Source organism: Talpa occidentalis, unplaced genomic scaffold (genome assembly GCF_014898055.3).
Source record: "Talpa occidentalis isolate TD23 unplaced genomic scaffold, MPIMG_talOcc4v2.1 talOcc4.16, whole genome shotgun sequence".
Taxonomy (NCBI): Eukaryota; Metazoa; Chordata; class Mammalia; order Eulipotyphla; family Talpidae; genus Talpa; species Talpa occidentalis.
Genome location: NW_023601653.1, coordinates 306,187 through 320,682, shown reverse-complemented (window position 1 = coordinate 320,682; position 14,496 = coordinate 306,187). Strand labels below are relative to the sequence as shown.

Below are 14,496 nucleotides of genomic sequence, written 5' to 3'. Positions count from 1 at the left end.
CGAGGGCCCAGGAAGCCTGGCCTTGGTCTGGACTCAGCGGCTAGTCAGGCCTGCTTGGTCGGGGGCGCCAGGGGACATAGCGGTGGGGGGGCTTCGTCGTCGCTGCATGGGCGGGGGTGTGGTCGTGGCCTGCGGCGGGCGAGGCGGGTCAGGGCCTCCTGAGCCCTCGCACCGCCTGCCGGTTGCTGCGCGGCCTGGAGAGAGCAGCTGCCCCGCGGGTCCTTCTGGGACCAACTGGGGGCGTCCAGCCCCAGTCAGCCTGGCCTGAGAGCCGCAGGCACCCCCAGACGCTTCTGGGTGGGGGGCCTGTGGACAGCACTGGGCTCCCGCCCACCCTTGCCGTGTGCTCCCTGCCCAGGACCTGTGGGCACGAGGGCCGCCGGCCAGGGGGCTGCTGCAAGGATTGGGTGCCGAGTTCGGGGTCCAGGCCCCGGCTACTCGGAGCTCCACCCCTGCCCGAGGTGGGCGGGCAGCTGCCGCCTTTCTGCAGGGTCCACCTCCACGGCGTGGCCCACACCCAGCGGGCACTCCGACCCGCCGAGGCCTGGGGACACCTCCGAAAATGCACAGGGGTGGGTGTGGCCTCCGTGTCCACACAAGCCACTTGAACTGGACGCACCCCAACGAGAGCCCGCCAGACCCCAGCACTGGCTCACGGGGAGTGAGGGGCGGGGGGACTCGCTCCAGCCAGGGGCCTCCAGCACCACCAGGAGGGCCAGGCCTGGGGGGGCCGGCTGACAGCTCAGCGCAGGTCCTCGCCAGAGGCGCAAAGGGGGTGCCCCGCGCTGCCTGGAGACAGAGTCTGCAGCTGGACCCCCCTCACCGAGGGGTGCAGCCAGCCAAAGCCTGAGAGCAGGAAGGGCACCCCCAGCGGCACTAAGGCTCTCAGAGGGGCCCCAAGGGTGTCCTGCTGCTTTGCCTGGAGGGGGGATTTGGGCTGTGGGGTGGGAGTTGCCCCGGTGGTCCCGAAGTGGTGCAAGATCGATGTGGGGGTGTGGACACGCCGGCGCTTGTGTAAGTTCTTGGGGACCCTCAAAGAAGGAGGGGTGACGTGCCAGGCCGGCAGCACCCCTCTCAGGGCCCGCAGGAGGCGAGGGTCGCCCCGCAGGACGAAGCCCGTCGGAGGCGGTGGCGGGTGCGTGGACGTGCTGCGGGGCGGCCCCGCGGGGCAGGGGCGGGCGCGCCCGCGGGAAGAGAACGCGCTGGACCGAGGGGTCCTGCGGGCCGGGGTCCCCGGGGCGAAGGTCGGCGAGGGCGCGGGGCCCGGGATGGCTGCCGCGGGCGGACCGGGCCGGGCCGGGCCGCGGGAGACAGGTCGGGGGCCGCGCCGAGCGGGGAGGGGCGCCCAGCACCGCGGCGGGGGCCGGGCTTCGGGCACAGCGGGGCGCAGGGGCCCTCCGGGAGAGCGCGCGCCCCGCGCCCCGCGCCCCGCGCCCCGCGCCCCGCGCCCCGCGCCCCGCGCCCCGCGCCCCGCGCCCCGCGCCCCGCGCCCCGCGCCCCGCGCCCCGCGCGTTCCGCCGAGTCATCGCGCCGCGGCTGCGCGCCGGGCCGGGCGGGCGGCCGGGCGGGGCGGAGCGCGCGGAGCCGCCGCAGGTAAACAGCCCCTCCCCGCGGCGGGAGCGGGCCGGCCCCTGCGCAGAGCACCCCGCGCCGGCGGGGGTCCCGCCGCCGCCCCCGCCGGGAAGCGCGCGCCAGGGCCCGGCCGGGGCTGCAGCCGAGGCGGGGGCGGCGGCCCCAGCGCCCCAGCTCCGCGCCCGGCCCCGCCTCGGCCCTCCCCGCGCGCCCCCCGCGCGCCCCCGGCGGCGCCCCCGGCCCCCGCGCCCCCGCCCGCCCGGCGCGCGCCCCCCGCCCGGCGCCCCGCCCCGCGCCCCCGCCGGGCCGCCCCCCGCCCCCCATGCACCACCTCCTGGAGCCGTCCGCGGACATGGCGACGGCGCTGCTGGCGGGCGAGAAGCTGCGCGAGCTCATCCTGCCCGGCGCGCAGGACGACAAGGCGGGCGCGCTGGCCGCGCTGCTGCTGCAGCTGAAACTCGAGCTGCCGTTCGACCGCGTGGTCACCATCGGCACCGTGCTGGTCCCCATCCTGCTGGTCACCCTGGTCTTCACCAAGAACTTCGCAGGTGAGGGGCGCGGGCGGGCGCCGCCTCCCCTCCTTCCCCGCCCCCGCCCCGGCCCCCGGGGAGCCGCGGGGAGAAGGGGCGCCGGGCCGCCGGAGGGGGAGTGGCCGCGCGGGGCGTCCCGCGGGTGCCGGGTCCTGCCCGCAGAGGGTGGGGTCCTCGCCTGGAGGACGGTGGGCGGCCCACGTGGCCCGGCTGGCGGCTCCCCCGCGGGGAGAAGAGGATGGAGCCAGGGCAGTGGCCAGGGGCTGGCAGAGGACGTGAGGGGGCGTCCTGCCCTCACAGAGGGGCTCCTAGGGGCCTCCTGAGCAGACGCAGCCCCGCGCCGGGAGGGCGCCCTGAGGAGCCAGCTGCAGCGCGGCACAGGGTGGCAGAGACAGCTGGGGTCAGGCGGGCCGGGGGTCCAGGAAGGCCGTCACAGTCCAGGGAGCCTGGCAGGGGCGTCGGGCGCCCGTGCACCCCCGGGGAGCCAGCAGGGACGCTCGGCTCTGTCCCCAGATCTCACGTCCTGCCCTTGAGGGGCTCCCGAGACCTGGGCGCGCTGGACCTGAGGACGGACGTCGTCCAGGGCGCCGAGCCCCGCGAGGGCCCTGCTGTCGGCTCTCGCGCGGGGGCCACGTCCTTGTCTGGGGCCACGCGGCCGCCTGGCCCGAGCGCAGGTCAGCAGGCCCCAGCCCCGGACGAGGCCCTGCTCCCGGCAGGCTCCTGCCGCTGGGGCTGCCTGGGGCCCGGGGCCCTGGGGCCCGAGGTGCTCAGCGCCGTGAGGCTGGGCGTCCCCGACCACGGCCAGGCCCCGCTTGCTCTGGAGCCACTCGGGTCTCACCTGTCACCGCCCAGCGCCCGGCCAGCAGCGCAGAGCCCCGAGGCCCCTCCGTGTCTGACAGCCGGGCCCAGCGATGAGGCCCCTGCAGCCGGAGCCTGCGTGGCCTCCCTGGGCGCTGTGGGCGGGCGCCATCTGCTGACGGCCCCGGCGCTTCTGGGGACAGAGGGACATCCTGGCGCGCTGCCCGGGCCCGCCGTCCTCCCCAGGCCAGGATGGCAGAGCTGGGGACGAGCCGGCACCCGCCCAAGCCCCCACCCGGGGGGGTGATCTCCCAGCTCACCGCTGGCCCCCGGAGCCGGTCAGGGGCCCGGGGCCGCCCCTCCTTGCTCAGGGTGCAGACCCCGGGGAGCCGGCGGTGACCGGCCTGTGCTGGCCCCAGGGAGAAGAGCAGCCCCTGGGGCGGCCGCGAGGGCGAGACCTAAGTGAATAAAATGCCGTTTCCTTAACCAAAGAGTCGGTTCCTTTGCCTTTTCCAGTCCGGTGCCCTGAGCCCTGCTCACCGCCGGGCCCCAAACCGCGTCCTCCCTGGGGCCTTGGCCCATGGCTGCCCGCCCCTGCCCCGGCGGCCGGGCCCTCCGCACGCGGGTACCTGCAGCCCGTGCCCCCGACCCCCATGCGCTCCCCGACGCCCCGCGGCTGCCTGGTCTCGCCCTCGAGTGAGGGGCACACGCCGCCTCGGGGGGTCCCGAGCAGACCAGCGGGCCGAGGACAGAGCGGCCGTGGGCAGGCCTCTGCGCGGCCCCCGTGTGGGGAACGGCCGCCTTGAGGTCCCAGCTGGCGCCCAGCACGGGCCACCTGCGGGCTCCGGGAGGGGGAGGGGACGGGCCGGCGCTTTCCTGCGGGCTGTGGCGGGCACTGTCCCGTCCCCCATCCGGGGTCCCTGCCCTTGCCGGGGCCCTGGGGGATGCCTGCCCTCAGGGCAGGCAGGGCCCGCTGTGTGCCGCCCTGGCGCCGTCCCGGCGCCGCCCTTGCGCCCCGGCTGGGTGTTGTGGAGACGGGGCTGGGCAGTGCAGGCGGGCAGGACCCGGCTCCCGGGCAGCCGTGGCCTTGCCCGTCTTGCCCCTCGGTGGGGCCTTTGTGGGGTTTGGGAGGGGCCTGAGTCCAGGGCGCGGGTCCGTGCCCCAGGCCGGGAGCGGCCAGGCCGTGGCACAGTCTGCTGCTGCTGTGGGTGGGGGCCCCGGGGCGGCCTCCACCATGCTTGGGACGCAGGGGAGGGGCGGGGCAGGGCGCCCGGTCCCCCAGCGGCCTCCCTCTCGCCCGCAGAGGAGCCCATTTACTGTTACACCCCGCACAACTTCACCCGCGACCAGGCGCTGTACGCCCGTGGCTACTGCTGGACGGAGCTGCGGGACGCGCTGCCCGGCGTGGACGCCAGCCTGTGGCCATCGCTGTTCGAGCACAAGCTGCTGCCCTACTCGCTGCTGGCCTTCGCGGCCATCATGTACGTGCCGGCGCTGGGCTGGGAGTTCCTGGCCTCCACGCGCCTCACCTCCGAGCTCAACTTCCTGCTGCAGGAGATTGACAACTGCTACCACCGGGCGGCCGAGGGCCGCGCGCCCAAGATCGAGAAGCAGATCCAGTCCAAGGGCCCGGGCATCACGGAGCGCGAGCGGCGCGAGATCATCGAGAACGCCGAGAAGGAGAAGAGCCCCGAGCAGAACCTGTTCGAGAAGTACCTGGAGCGCCGGGGCCGCAGCAACTTCCTGGCCAAGCTGTACCTGGCCCGGCACCTGCTCATCCTGCTGCTCAGCGTGGCGCCCATCTCCTACCTGTGCACCTACTACGCCACGCAGAAGCAGAACGAGTTCACCTGCGCGCTGGGCGAGACCCCCGCGGGCGCGGGCGCCGCCGTGCGGGTCAGCTGCAAGCTCCCGGCCGTGCAGCTGCAGCGCATCGTGGCCGGCGTGGACATCGTCCTGCTCTGCTCCATGAACCTCATCATCCTGGTCAACCTCATCCACCTCTTCATCTTCCGCAAGAGCAACTTCATCTTCGACAAGCTGCACAAGGTGGGCATCAAGACGCGCCGCCAGTGGCGCCGCTCGCAGTTCTGCGACATCAACATCCTCGCCATGTTCTGCAACGAGAACCGGGACCACATCAAGTCGCTCAACCGCCTGGACTTCATCACCAACGAGAGCGACCTCATGTACGACAACGTGGTGCGGCAGCTGCTGGCCGCGCTGGCGCAGTCCAACCACGACGCCACGCCCACGGTGCGCGACGCGGGCGTGCAGACGCTGGACCCCAGCGCCAACCCCGCCGAGCCCGACGGCGCCGCCGAGCCGCCCGTGGTCAAGCGGCCGCGCAGGAAGATGAAGTGGATCCCCAGCAGCAACCCGCTGCCGCAGCCCTTCCGGGAGCAGCTGGCCGTGATGCGCGTGGAGGGCGGCAAGGCCGACAAGCCCAAGCCCGTGCGCCGCAAGACGGCCACCGACACGCTCATCGCGCCGCTGCTGGACGCGGGCGCCCGCGCCGCGCACCACTACAAGGGCGGCCACGGCGACGCGGGCCCCGCGCCCGGGCCGGCCCCGGCCGACAAGAAGCACGCGCGCCACTTCTCCCTGGACGTGCACCCCTACATCCTGGGCTCCAAGAAGGCCAAGGCCGAGGCCGCGCCCGCCGCCGCCCTGCCCGCCTCGCGCAGCCAGGAGGGCGGCTTCCTGTCCCAGGAGGAGTGTGGGCTGGGCCTGCCCGTCGCCCCCACCAAAGGTAGGCGCGGGCGGGGGCGCCCGGGGCGGGGAGGGCGGTCCCCCCAACCCCCGGACCGGACCGGGCCCGACGGCCGGGAGGGGGGCAGGGGCTCGGGCCGGCGGGGGCGGAGGGCTGGGGAGGGGCGGGGGCCGCTGGCCCTCCACCCGGGCGCCTGCCCAGGGCGCCACAGGACGTGACCGCCGCCCTCGCCCCGCCCGCAGAGGCTCCGCTCCCCGAGAAGGAGATCCTGTACCCCGCAGAGCCGGCCCACGCCGCACTGCCCCCCGCGGGCCCGTTCCACGTGCGCTCTCCCCCCGCCGCGCCCACCACGGCCCCCCTGTCGCCGACCAGCCTGGGCAAGGCCGACCCCCTGGCCCTCCTGAGCCGGAACGCCACGCACCCCCTGCTGCACATCAGCACGCTGTACGAGGCGCGGGAGGAGGAGAGCGGGGCGCCGCGGGCGCCCCCGGACGTGGGCAGCCTCATCGCCATCCCCCCGCCGCAGCAGATCCTCATCGCCACCTTCGACGAGCCCCGGACAGTAGTGAGTACCGTGGAGTTCTGAGGGCCGGCGCCGGCCAGCTCGGCCCCGCATGCCGCCCGCCCGCCCGCCGCTTCGCCCGCCCGCACTCGGCCTCCGCCCGCATGCCCGCCCGGGAGAGCCGCCCCGCCCGCCCCAGGCGCCCGGCTGCGAGACGAAGAGTTTATTTTTTTAGTCGATTTTCTCCTGGGCCCAGGACACTGGCTTGTGAGGGGCCGCCCTGCGGGGACGGGCCTGGGAGAGGCCGCCGGCCGCGAGCGCGTCTCCCGGGGCGCGGGGCCGGGCAGGCGGGCGAGGCCAGCGGGGCGGGCCGCAGCCCCAGGGAGGGCCCATCGCAATAACCACGTCCCCACGCGGACCGCCGGCCCCTGGGCCTGGCGCCCCGTCCCTATTACCTCAGCCACGGCGACGTGACAGTATCAAGGTAGCAACGAGCATATCAATAAATATTATTCTGATACCGCCTGCCTCCCGAGTGTCCGGCCCGGCGCCCACCCCGCCCCGCAGGCCCCTCCCGGCCCGCCCTGCCCCGTGCTGTGGAGACAGGACCGCACCCCAGGGGCTGTCCTGGGGGGCGCGGGGGGCGGGCGGGCTCTGAAGGCTTCCTGGAAGAGGCACCCTTGATGTGTGCCCGGGCTGGATGTCAGGGACGAGGCTGCGTCCAAGCCGGCCGGGCCGGGGAGCCTGAGTCCCTTCCGGAAGGACTGGGCGCAGGCGGCGGTGGGGCGGGCTGCTTGGCTGCGGGCGGCCGGGGCAGGGCTGGCGGGAGAGGCCGAGGCAGAGCCGCCGGCTGGGTGCTCTGTGTGTGGGGGGGTCCTGGCGCAGTGAGCCCCGGGGGGCCGCCCTCCCGGCCAGGTGCGGGGCAAACATCAGAAAACAAAGAGGTGCGGTGACCGGGTCCCCCCGAGTCGGGCTCCCGCCCGGTGCCCCAGCAGCACCCGGCGGGCAGCAGCTCCAGGGAAAGGACCCCACGCAGCCACCGCGCCCGAGGCCACGGCCCCGCCCCTCCCCCCCCCGCCTGGCCCGTGGTCTCCCACGGCCTGCCTGGTGGGCGGGGGTCAGGGTTGGGCCTCCCTCCAGACGCGGGCCGCGCCCCCACCTGCCGGGGGCTCACGGACGGTGCAGGTAGCCACCTGGTCCCGGAGTTGGGGGGGGCACGATGGCACCACCATGCCCCTGGCCTGCTCCCTGTGGCCAGTCTCAGGGCCCTGCGCCCGTCCTCACTCGTGGACACCCGCCACCCCAAGAATTGCCCCTGGCACGCGGGTCCAAATGGCTGCAGGAGCCTCCGGGGTGGGGGGTGCGGGTGGTTGGCTCTGCCTATCTCTGTCCCTGGGCGAGCCTGGCAGGACAGCTGTGACACGTCCCGCCTGGGTGGCGTCTGTCCCTTTGAGGAAGCACAGGGCCCTCTTGTGACCCCCGCTGCCGCCGCCAGGGGGTGCCCGGGCGGGCTCAGGTGTCCCCTCCCTCTGCTCCTTTCCCGCCAGCCACGGGACCCGGGCCTCCCGGAGAGGAGGGGCTCGGTATCCTGGCACCCGTCCGTGAGCCCCCAGCCAGGACCGGGTCCAGGCCTTGCCCACGCCCCGGGCCAGCTCCGCTGAGGTGCTGCAGACCAGAGGGGACCCGAGAAGGGGGGGGCGCGGGGGCCGGCAGTCCTGTCCAGGCCCCTGTCCTCCTGTCCTGTCAGTGAGGCCCAGTGGTAGGGCGGGCGCAAGGGAGGAGGGACGGCTGGAGGGCTGGCCAGGAGCCCGAGGCCAGAGCCCACCGGGAGCCAGGAAGGGGTCACGCCCGGCAGCTGAGCCTCAGCCCGGGGCTGCCTTGGCCTCTTCCCAAACGGACCCGCAGGCACCAGGAGCAGCTGGGGCTTGTCCCCACCCACTGGACGGCAGGAGTTGCCCAACTCAGGAAGGCAGGAGTCGCCCAACTGCAGGCCCCCAGTGCCCAGGGAAGCTTCTTAGATCCTGGGGTGTTTGGGGGCAGGATCTGCAGACCTGAGGGAAAGGGGCGGCCCAGCTCTGCTGGCTGGGGTTCTCGGTCCCCTCAGGGTGGCAGGAGTGCCCCCAGTCCCAGGCACAGCGGCCGAGGCCCCACTGCAGCGCCTGGCTCCAGGGAGTGGCCAGTCCTGGGCAGCGCTTGTGGCCTCAGGGGGTGCAGGGCAAGCGACAGACGAGTCACCCCTTGCAGGCGCCCCAGCACCGCGGCCCCCAGGAAGCCTGTGCGGTCAGGGTGGCGTCGCCAGCAGTCCAAGTGCCGTGGCGGGGGCACCGTGCAAGCGGGCGCGGGAACCCGGCAGCCAGTGCTTGGCCTGAAATGGGCCTGCCGGAGGCCTGGGTGCTCCACGTGGGTGGGGCTGGGGCTCCTGTGGGGAAGGGGGGGCGACCTGTGCCCCGGCCCCTCTGCTGCTGCGTTCCCAGGCAGCCCGCACCTGCAAGCCCGGCACACGCCACCCCAGGAACGGAGCTGAGGGCCCCGCGTGGAGGGGTGCGGGTGCCATCTTGAGCCCCTGGGCCCAAGGGGGGGCAATGGGGGTACTCAGCAGGGCCGCCTGGCCCACTCGGTGGGAGGGTGCAGGTTCCCGACAGAACCGGTGGCAAGGCCCCAGAGGCCTTGCAGGCTGGGGCTTGCTGGGTGCCCGGTGCGCGCGGGGTCTTGGCGCCCCCACCCCACTGGCCCGCCCCGGGGCGTGCTACACACCCCGAGTTCTCGGCTCCTTGCACGCCACTGTCGGCCTGCCCTTTCTTGGGGGATGGATGGCTCAGTGTTGTCGGGCGCAAAACGTTCGCGCTACTAACGTCAGCTCGTCTTACAGACGGCGGGGGCTGCGGCCCGAGAATTGAAGAGCGCTGCGCGCGGCAGCCACGCTCGGGTGCCGGCCCGGGACTCGAACCCACGACTCTCCCGGCGCCTTGGCCACCGCTAGCGTCCGCACACCCGCAGCGCCGGGGGCGGGGCGGGGCGGGGCGGGCGGGGCTTCTGGCGCGCGGCCTCCCGGGAAGTGTAGTTCGCGACCGCTCTCGCATGGCCTCCTGGGAAGCGTAGTCCGCGGCCGCGGGCCGGGCGCGCCGCTGGGGCCAGCCGGAGGCGCGCGGAACTACGCTTCCCGGCATGCCGCGCGTCGCCCCGCGCCCCGGCCCGACCGACCCGTCCGGCCCGTCCGGCCGCCCCTCCCCGAGGCCCGGCCCGCCCCGTCCGGTGGGGCGACCCGCCGCATGGAGGCCGGCTGAGGCGCGCCGACCGCCACGGTACGCCGCGCGCGGGCCCGGGCGGGCGGGCGGGGTCGGGCCGCCCGCGGGGGGCGGGCGCGGGGCCGGGGCGCGAGAGCCGGGGCGGCCTCGGGGCGCGGGGGGCCGGGAGGCCGAGGCCCGCGCCCTGCTCGCCGGCCCTGCGCGGGGCAGGAGGCCCGGGGCGGGGCGGGGCGCAGAGTTCGGGGCGGGCTCGCGTGCGGTGCCCGGGACACGGGATTTGGGCCGCGGGGCGCAGGGGCGCAGGGCCCGGCGGGGCGCGGGGTTCAGGGCGCGGGGGCGGGGTTCGGGGCCGGGGCGCGGGGTTCGGGGCCGGCTCGCCGCCGCGGGGTGTGCTGCTGACGTGTTCCTGCGAAGCGGCGCCGCTGGGGTGTGACGCCCGGTCCGCGCCGCGCGTCGGGTCCGCCCCGTGAAGGGGGCTCGGCTCCCGCTGCCCGCGGCCGCTGGGGTCAGCCCCGAAGCTCGCCTGAGCTGGGTCCAGCCGGCCCGGCGCGGGGCAGGACCCCGGGGGAGCCCCCCGGAGGGCGAGGCACTGCAGAAAGTGCCCCTGCTGCTGCTGCAGCCCCCGGGGGACACGAGGGCGCCGGGCTGGGTGCCGCCCGCTTCCCCCGAGGGACCGGGTGCTGTGATGCCAGGGTCACCCACAAGACTGCCTGCATGCCCCCGGGAGGCTGCAGTGGTGGGGGCCGTGCGGGCCCAGCCCTGGGCAGTGTCCAGGCCCCAGGAGGGCCGGTCAGGCTGCCGGGCCAGGAGCAGATGTGGGATGGCACCCCAGCCCCACCACACCCCCACGGAGCAGGCCTGCCAGGCCCAGGAGGTGCAGGGGCCAGGAATGCCCAGACTTCAGAGGCGGCAGCGGGAGGTCAGGGCCTGCCGCCGGCCGGCCGGCCTGTCTGTCTGGGCTCTGCCTTTCTGGACAGGCCAGACCCCGGGGGAATGAGGGTTTTCTGGGGTCTGGACACCCTTTCTAGGTCCCTGTGTGGAGGGGAGGGGGGGAGGGGAGTGGACGGGACTGAGCGAGGCGACAGGCTGCCTCGGGGCCCTGGAGGGGCAGCGAGGAGGAGCTGGGGCAGCAGGACCCTTGCTCTCCCTTGGGCCTCCGTGTGGACCCCGGCGCAGCCCTGGCTTCTGCCCTTGGCGCGGGGAATCCTGGGGAGTTGAAGACCGCCGCCCCGTCTGTGGGAACCGCTGCTGCCTGCTGTGCAACCCCCCACGCCGGTTCGGGTCATGCGGGGGGCTACCCCTGCCTCCCAGCAGAGGGAGGGGCCAGAGGTCACGCCCAGCGGCCCGCTGTGTGCTGTGGGCAGGGCTGTCGGCCTCAAGGCTGGAGGAGGGTCCTGCTCCTCCACGCCCAGTGGCCGTGCTCTGCCCGCGGCCCAGGAGACCCCGGGTCGGACTGTCTGGTGGCGGTGCTGGAGGGTGATGCGGGGTGGTGCAGTACCCCGCTTTGGGCAGACCCCCTGGAGCTGTGCTGGCCGGTGGGCCGGACACTGGAGGGAACTTCGGGTCACTGCCGCGTGCAGTGGGGAGCACGGGGGCCGGGAGGGGCCGGGCAGCACCAGGGTTCGAGCATGCTGGCGGAGCTGGGGGCTGGCCCCGGGGTGTGGGCCCCAGCCTCTGAGTCCAGTGCAAGGAGGGGCCAGCTCTCATGTTGCCGTGCCTGGCCAGGGCAGGGGGTGCGGGCCTGTGACACATCAGGGCACAGGGATTGGGGGGTCCTGGCAGCCCCTTCCAGGACAGGCGCCTTAGAGCCGAGAGGAAGCTCTATGGCCTGGTCCCGGCCCCGAGGCCGGGCACCCCCAGCACAGATGGCGGGCGGTGAGCAGGGTGGGTCCAGCCAGGCTGAGCAGGAGGGGCAGGCAGAGGCCACCACATCTGTGCCCCATGCCCGAGGGCCACCAGCTGCCCCACTGCCGGGGCGGGCCTGGCTGGGCAGGGGCCCTGGCAGAGCCCAGGGGCGGGGCGGCCCTGGAGTGGGCGGGGCCTCGCGCTTCCCTTCCTGGCCTCGGACGCCCTCTGGGGAAGCCAGAAGGTGGCTCTGACCTGCAGCACCCAAGGTGCAGGGCGGGCGCAACCGGAACCGCTGGCTGAGCTGCGCTACCGCCGTGGGGCTCAGCCGCCAGGTGTCAGGGTTCGCTTTTCCTGGGAGGAGCCGCGCTGGGACTGCAAGACCATGGGTCCTGGGGCACCCCGACCTCTACCGAGCCGGCAGGCAGGCCCTGGAGCTGCAGCCGTCCCCTGGGCTCCCTGCAGGAAGGCTAGGCCCACCTCCTGCCCACACACCGGGGTCCGCTGCGCCCCCCCACCCCCAGGATGGTGCCTGGAGCAAGCCCAGCAGGCCCCGGGTGGGAGCACGGGCAGGCGGGGCTGACCCACCCCGAGGGGCCTGCTCTTTCTTCCTTTCCGGGATTGCGTGACTGTTTTGCTCAGAAAGTCAGAAGCCGAGGCTCCTGGGGCTGGTGCCCGAGGCCGACGCTGTTTCCTCTGCCAGGGAAAGTCCTGTCCTTGGGGGACCCCAGGCCCCCCAGGCCTGTTCTGAGCCCCCACTGCCAGCCTCACATCACAGGGCAGCTCACGCCTCCCATGCCAAGGCCACCCCAGGGACCCTGGCCTTGGTGGCCCCGAGGGTCGGGGCTGGCCAGGGACGCTGGTGGCCAGTGCTGTTGGCGGCCTCCCGGGCCCTGCGCCTCCCTCAGGCGGGGATGGTCCCTGTCTCCTCAGGCTCTGCCCTCGCTGCCAGGAGCCACCGCCCAGCCTTCCAGCCATGGAGAGCGAGGAGGAGCGGCCACCTCAAGAGGCCAGCAGCCTGAGGGGGACATCAGAGGACGCCCCACGCTGTGACCTGCTTGGGGCCTCCCAGGTGATTCTGTGCAGATGCGGCCTCGTGGCCTTCATGGGGGCAGCTGGCGCGACTTCCGGTCGTGGGTGGCCATCCCTGGGGGCATCCTGCCCCTGCCGGGGGCACAAGGACACCCCCCTCAGCAGGCAGCCCGCCTCAGCGCTCCCCTTCCCCGCAGGCTGATGCAGAAGCTGCGGCCACGTCAGGGCCCGCGGAGGAGGTGCCCCGGGCGCTCCCTGGAGACCCCCAGAACCTGTGTGCGTGCGGGTCCTGGGGCGGGCGGGCGGGTGGGGGCCTCGCAGACCCTGTGGGCGGCCCCTCCCACCCTCCCTAGCAGGGGCCCCGTCTCAGGCTGGCCCTGCCCCCTGCAGCTGACGTGGACGCCTTCCACCTGCTCCTGGAGGTGAAGCTGAAGCGGCGGCGGGAGCGCCCCAAGCTGCCCCGCACCGTGACCCAGCTGGTGGCCGAGGATGGCAGCAAGGTGTACGTGGTGGGCACGGCCCACTTCAGCGATGACAGCAAGAGGGACGTTGTGAGGGTGAGGGCCGCCGCGGCCCCTGGCCGCCTGGAGGGGCTTCAGCGAATGGGCGCTGCCGTGAGGGCGCTGAGCCGGCCTCTCTCTTTAGACCATCCGGGCGGTGCAGCCCGACGTGGTGGTGGTGGAGCTGTGCCAGTACCGCGTGTCCATGCTCAAGATGGACGAGCGCACGCTGCTGCGGGAGGCCAAGGAGCTCAGCCTGGAGAAGCTGCGGCAGGCCGTGAGGCAGGTGCGCCGGCGGGCGGGCGGTGCTGGCCCTGAGCACCGCCGGGTGGGAGGTCGAGAGCCCCAAGTCAAGGCCCACTCGCTGGCCTGCAGGGGCACGTGGGCAGAGAACGTGGGGTCCGGCTGGAGGGGGCCGAGGCCACGTGGCCAGAGCATGACTGTTTGCCTGGGGGGTCTGCATGGCCGCGGGAGCCCCTATGCTGTGGGCGCCCACTTGGAGGCCTGCACTGGTGGGACCTCACTCCGCCTGCCTGGGGGTCAGCCTGGCAGGCCAGCCATGCCCTCCGGGGCAGGACTGGCCACCGCTCGGGCTGAGAGGGCCCTGTCCTGCAGAACGGGGTCATGTCGGGGCTCATGCAGATGCTGCTGCTGAAGGTGTCCGCCCACATCACGGAGCAGCTGGGCATGGCGCCCGGCGGCGAATTCAGGGAGGCCTTCAAGGAGGTGGGCCGGGCTCGGCGGGCCGGGCGCCCGGGGGGGCCGCGGGTGCTCGACACCCCGGTGACACCCCCTCTGCCCCAGGCCAGCAAGGTGCCTTTCTGCAAGTTCCACCTGGGCGACCGGCCCATCCCCGTGACCTTCAAGAGGGCCATCGCGGCGCTGTCCTTCTGGCAGAAGGTGAAGCTGGCCTGGGGCCTGTGCTTCCTGTCAGACCCCATCAGGTAGGGCTCGCCCTGCGGCCCCGCCCGCCCGCCCGCCCCGCCCCTCGCGCGCCCGGCCCCTCCCCACGGCCCCGCCCCGCCCCGGACTGGCAGCGCCCTCTGCCCAGCAAGGACGACGTGGAGCGCTGCAAGCAGAAGGACCTGCTGGAGCAGATGATGGCGGAGATGATCGGCGAGTTCCCCGACCTGCACCGCACCATCGTCTCGGAGCGCGACGTCTACCTGACCTACATGCTGCGCCAGGCCGCCCGGCGCCTCGAGCTGCCCCGCGCCTCCGACGGTGACGGCCGCCCCGGGGCGGGGGCGGGGGGCGGGGGGGGCGGGGCCGGGCCCCGCGCTGACGCCGCTGCCCCCGCAGCCGAGCCCCGCCAGAGCGTGCCCGCCGTGGTGGTGGGCGTCGTGGGCATGGGCCACGTGCCCGGCATCGAGAAGAACTGGACGGCCGAGCTGGACGTGCAGGAGATCATGACGTGAGTGCCGGCGGGCGCGGGGGGCGCGGGGGGCCGCGGGCCGCCCCCGGCCGCCCCCAGCCGCCCCGGCTCCCAGCGTGCCCCCGCCGTCCGTCTCCGGCAGGGTGTCCCGCCTGGCCGCGAAGGCTGCCGCCCTGGGCCTGCTGGGCTACGGCCTGTTCTGGATGGGCCGCCGCGCCGCCCGCCTGGTCCTGTCGCTGCCCGCCGCCCAGCTCTGCCTGCAGCGCGCGTCCGAGGCGCGGCCGCCCGAGTAGCCGGCCCGGCCCGCCCCGGCCCGCCCCGGCCCGCCCCGGCCCGGCCCGCCCGCCGCCGCCGCCCGCCGCCGCCCGCGCGGGCCCGTTGGCT

At 74.9% G+C, this 14,496-nt stretch overlaps 2 protein-coding genes across 2 annotated transcripts; both read left to right on the top strand.

Annotated features, from left to right (window-relative positions):
* Positions 1-1,894: 1,894 nt before the first annotated feature.
* On the top strand, positions 1,895-6,216 carry PANX2 (pannexin 2). The gene is made up of 3 exons (XM_037515199.1): positions 1,895-2,120; positions 4,204-5,652; positions 5,856-6,216. Exons 1-3 carry the CDS (start codon positions 1,895-1,897, stop codon positions 6,197-6,199), a joined length of 2,019 nt encoding a protein of 672 aa, XP_037371096.1. The 3' UTR covers positions 6,200-6,216.
* Positions 6,217-9,371: 3,155 nt separating this feature from the next.
* TRABD (TraB domain containing) lies at positions 9,372-14,405 on the top strand. The gene is made up of 10 exons (XM_037513358.1): positions 9,372-9,417; positions 12,139-12,277; positions 12,435-12,513; positions 12,628-12,794; positions 12,883-13,023; positions 13,353-13,463; positions 13,542-13,681; positions 13,789-13,961; positions 14,040-14,151; positions 14,228-14,405. Exons 2-10 carry the CDS (start codon positions 12,182-12,184, stop codon positions 14,403-14,405), a joined length of 1,197 nt encoding a protein of 398 aa, XP_037369255.1. The 5' UTR covers positions 9,372-9,417; positions 12,139-12,181.
* Positions 14,406-14,496: the final 91 nt, after the last annotated feature.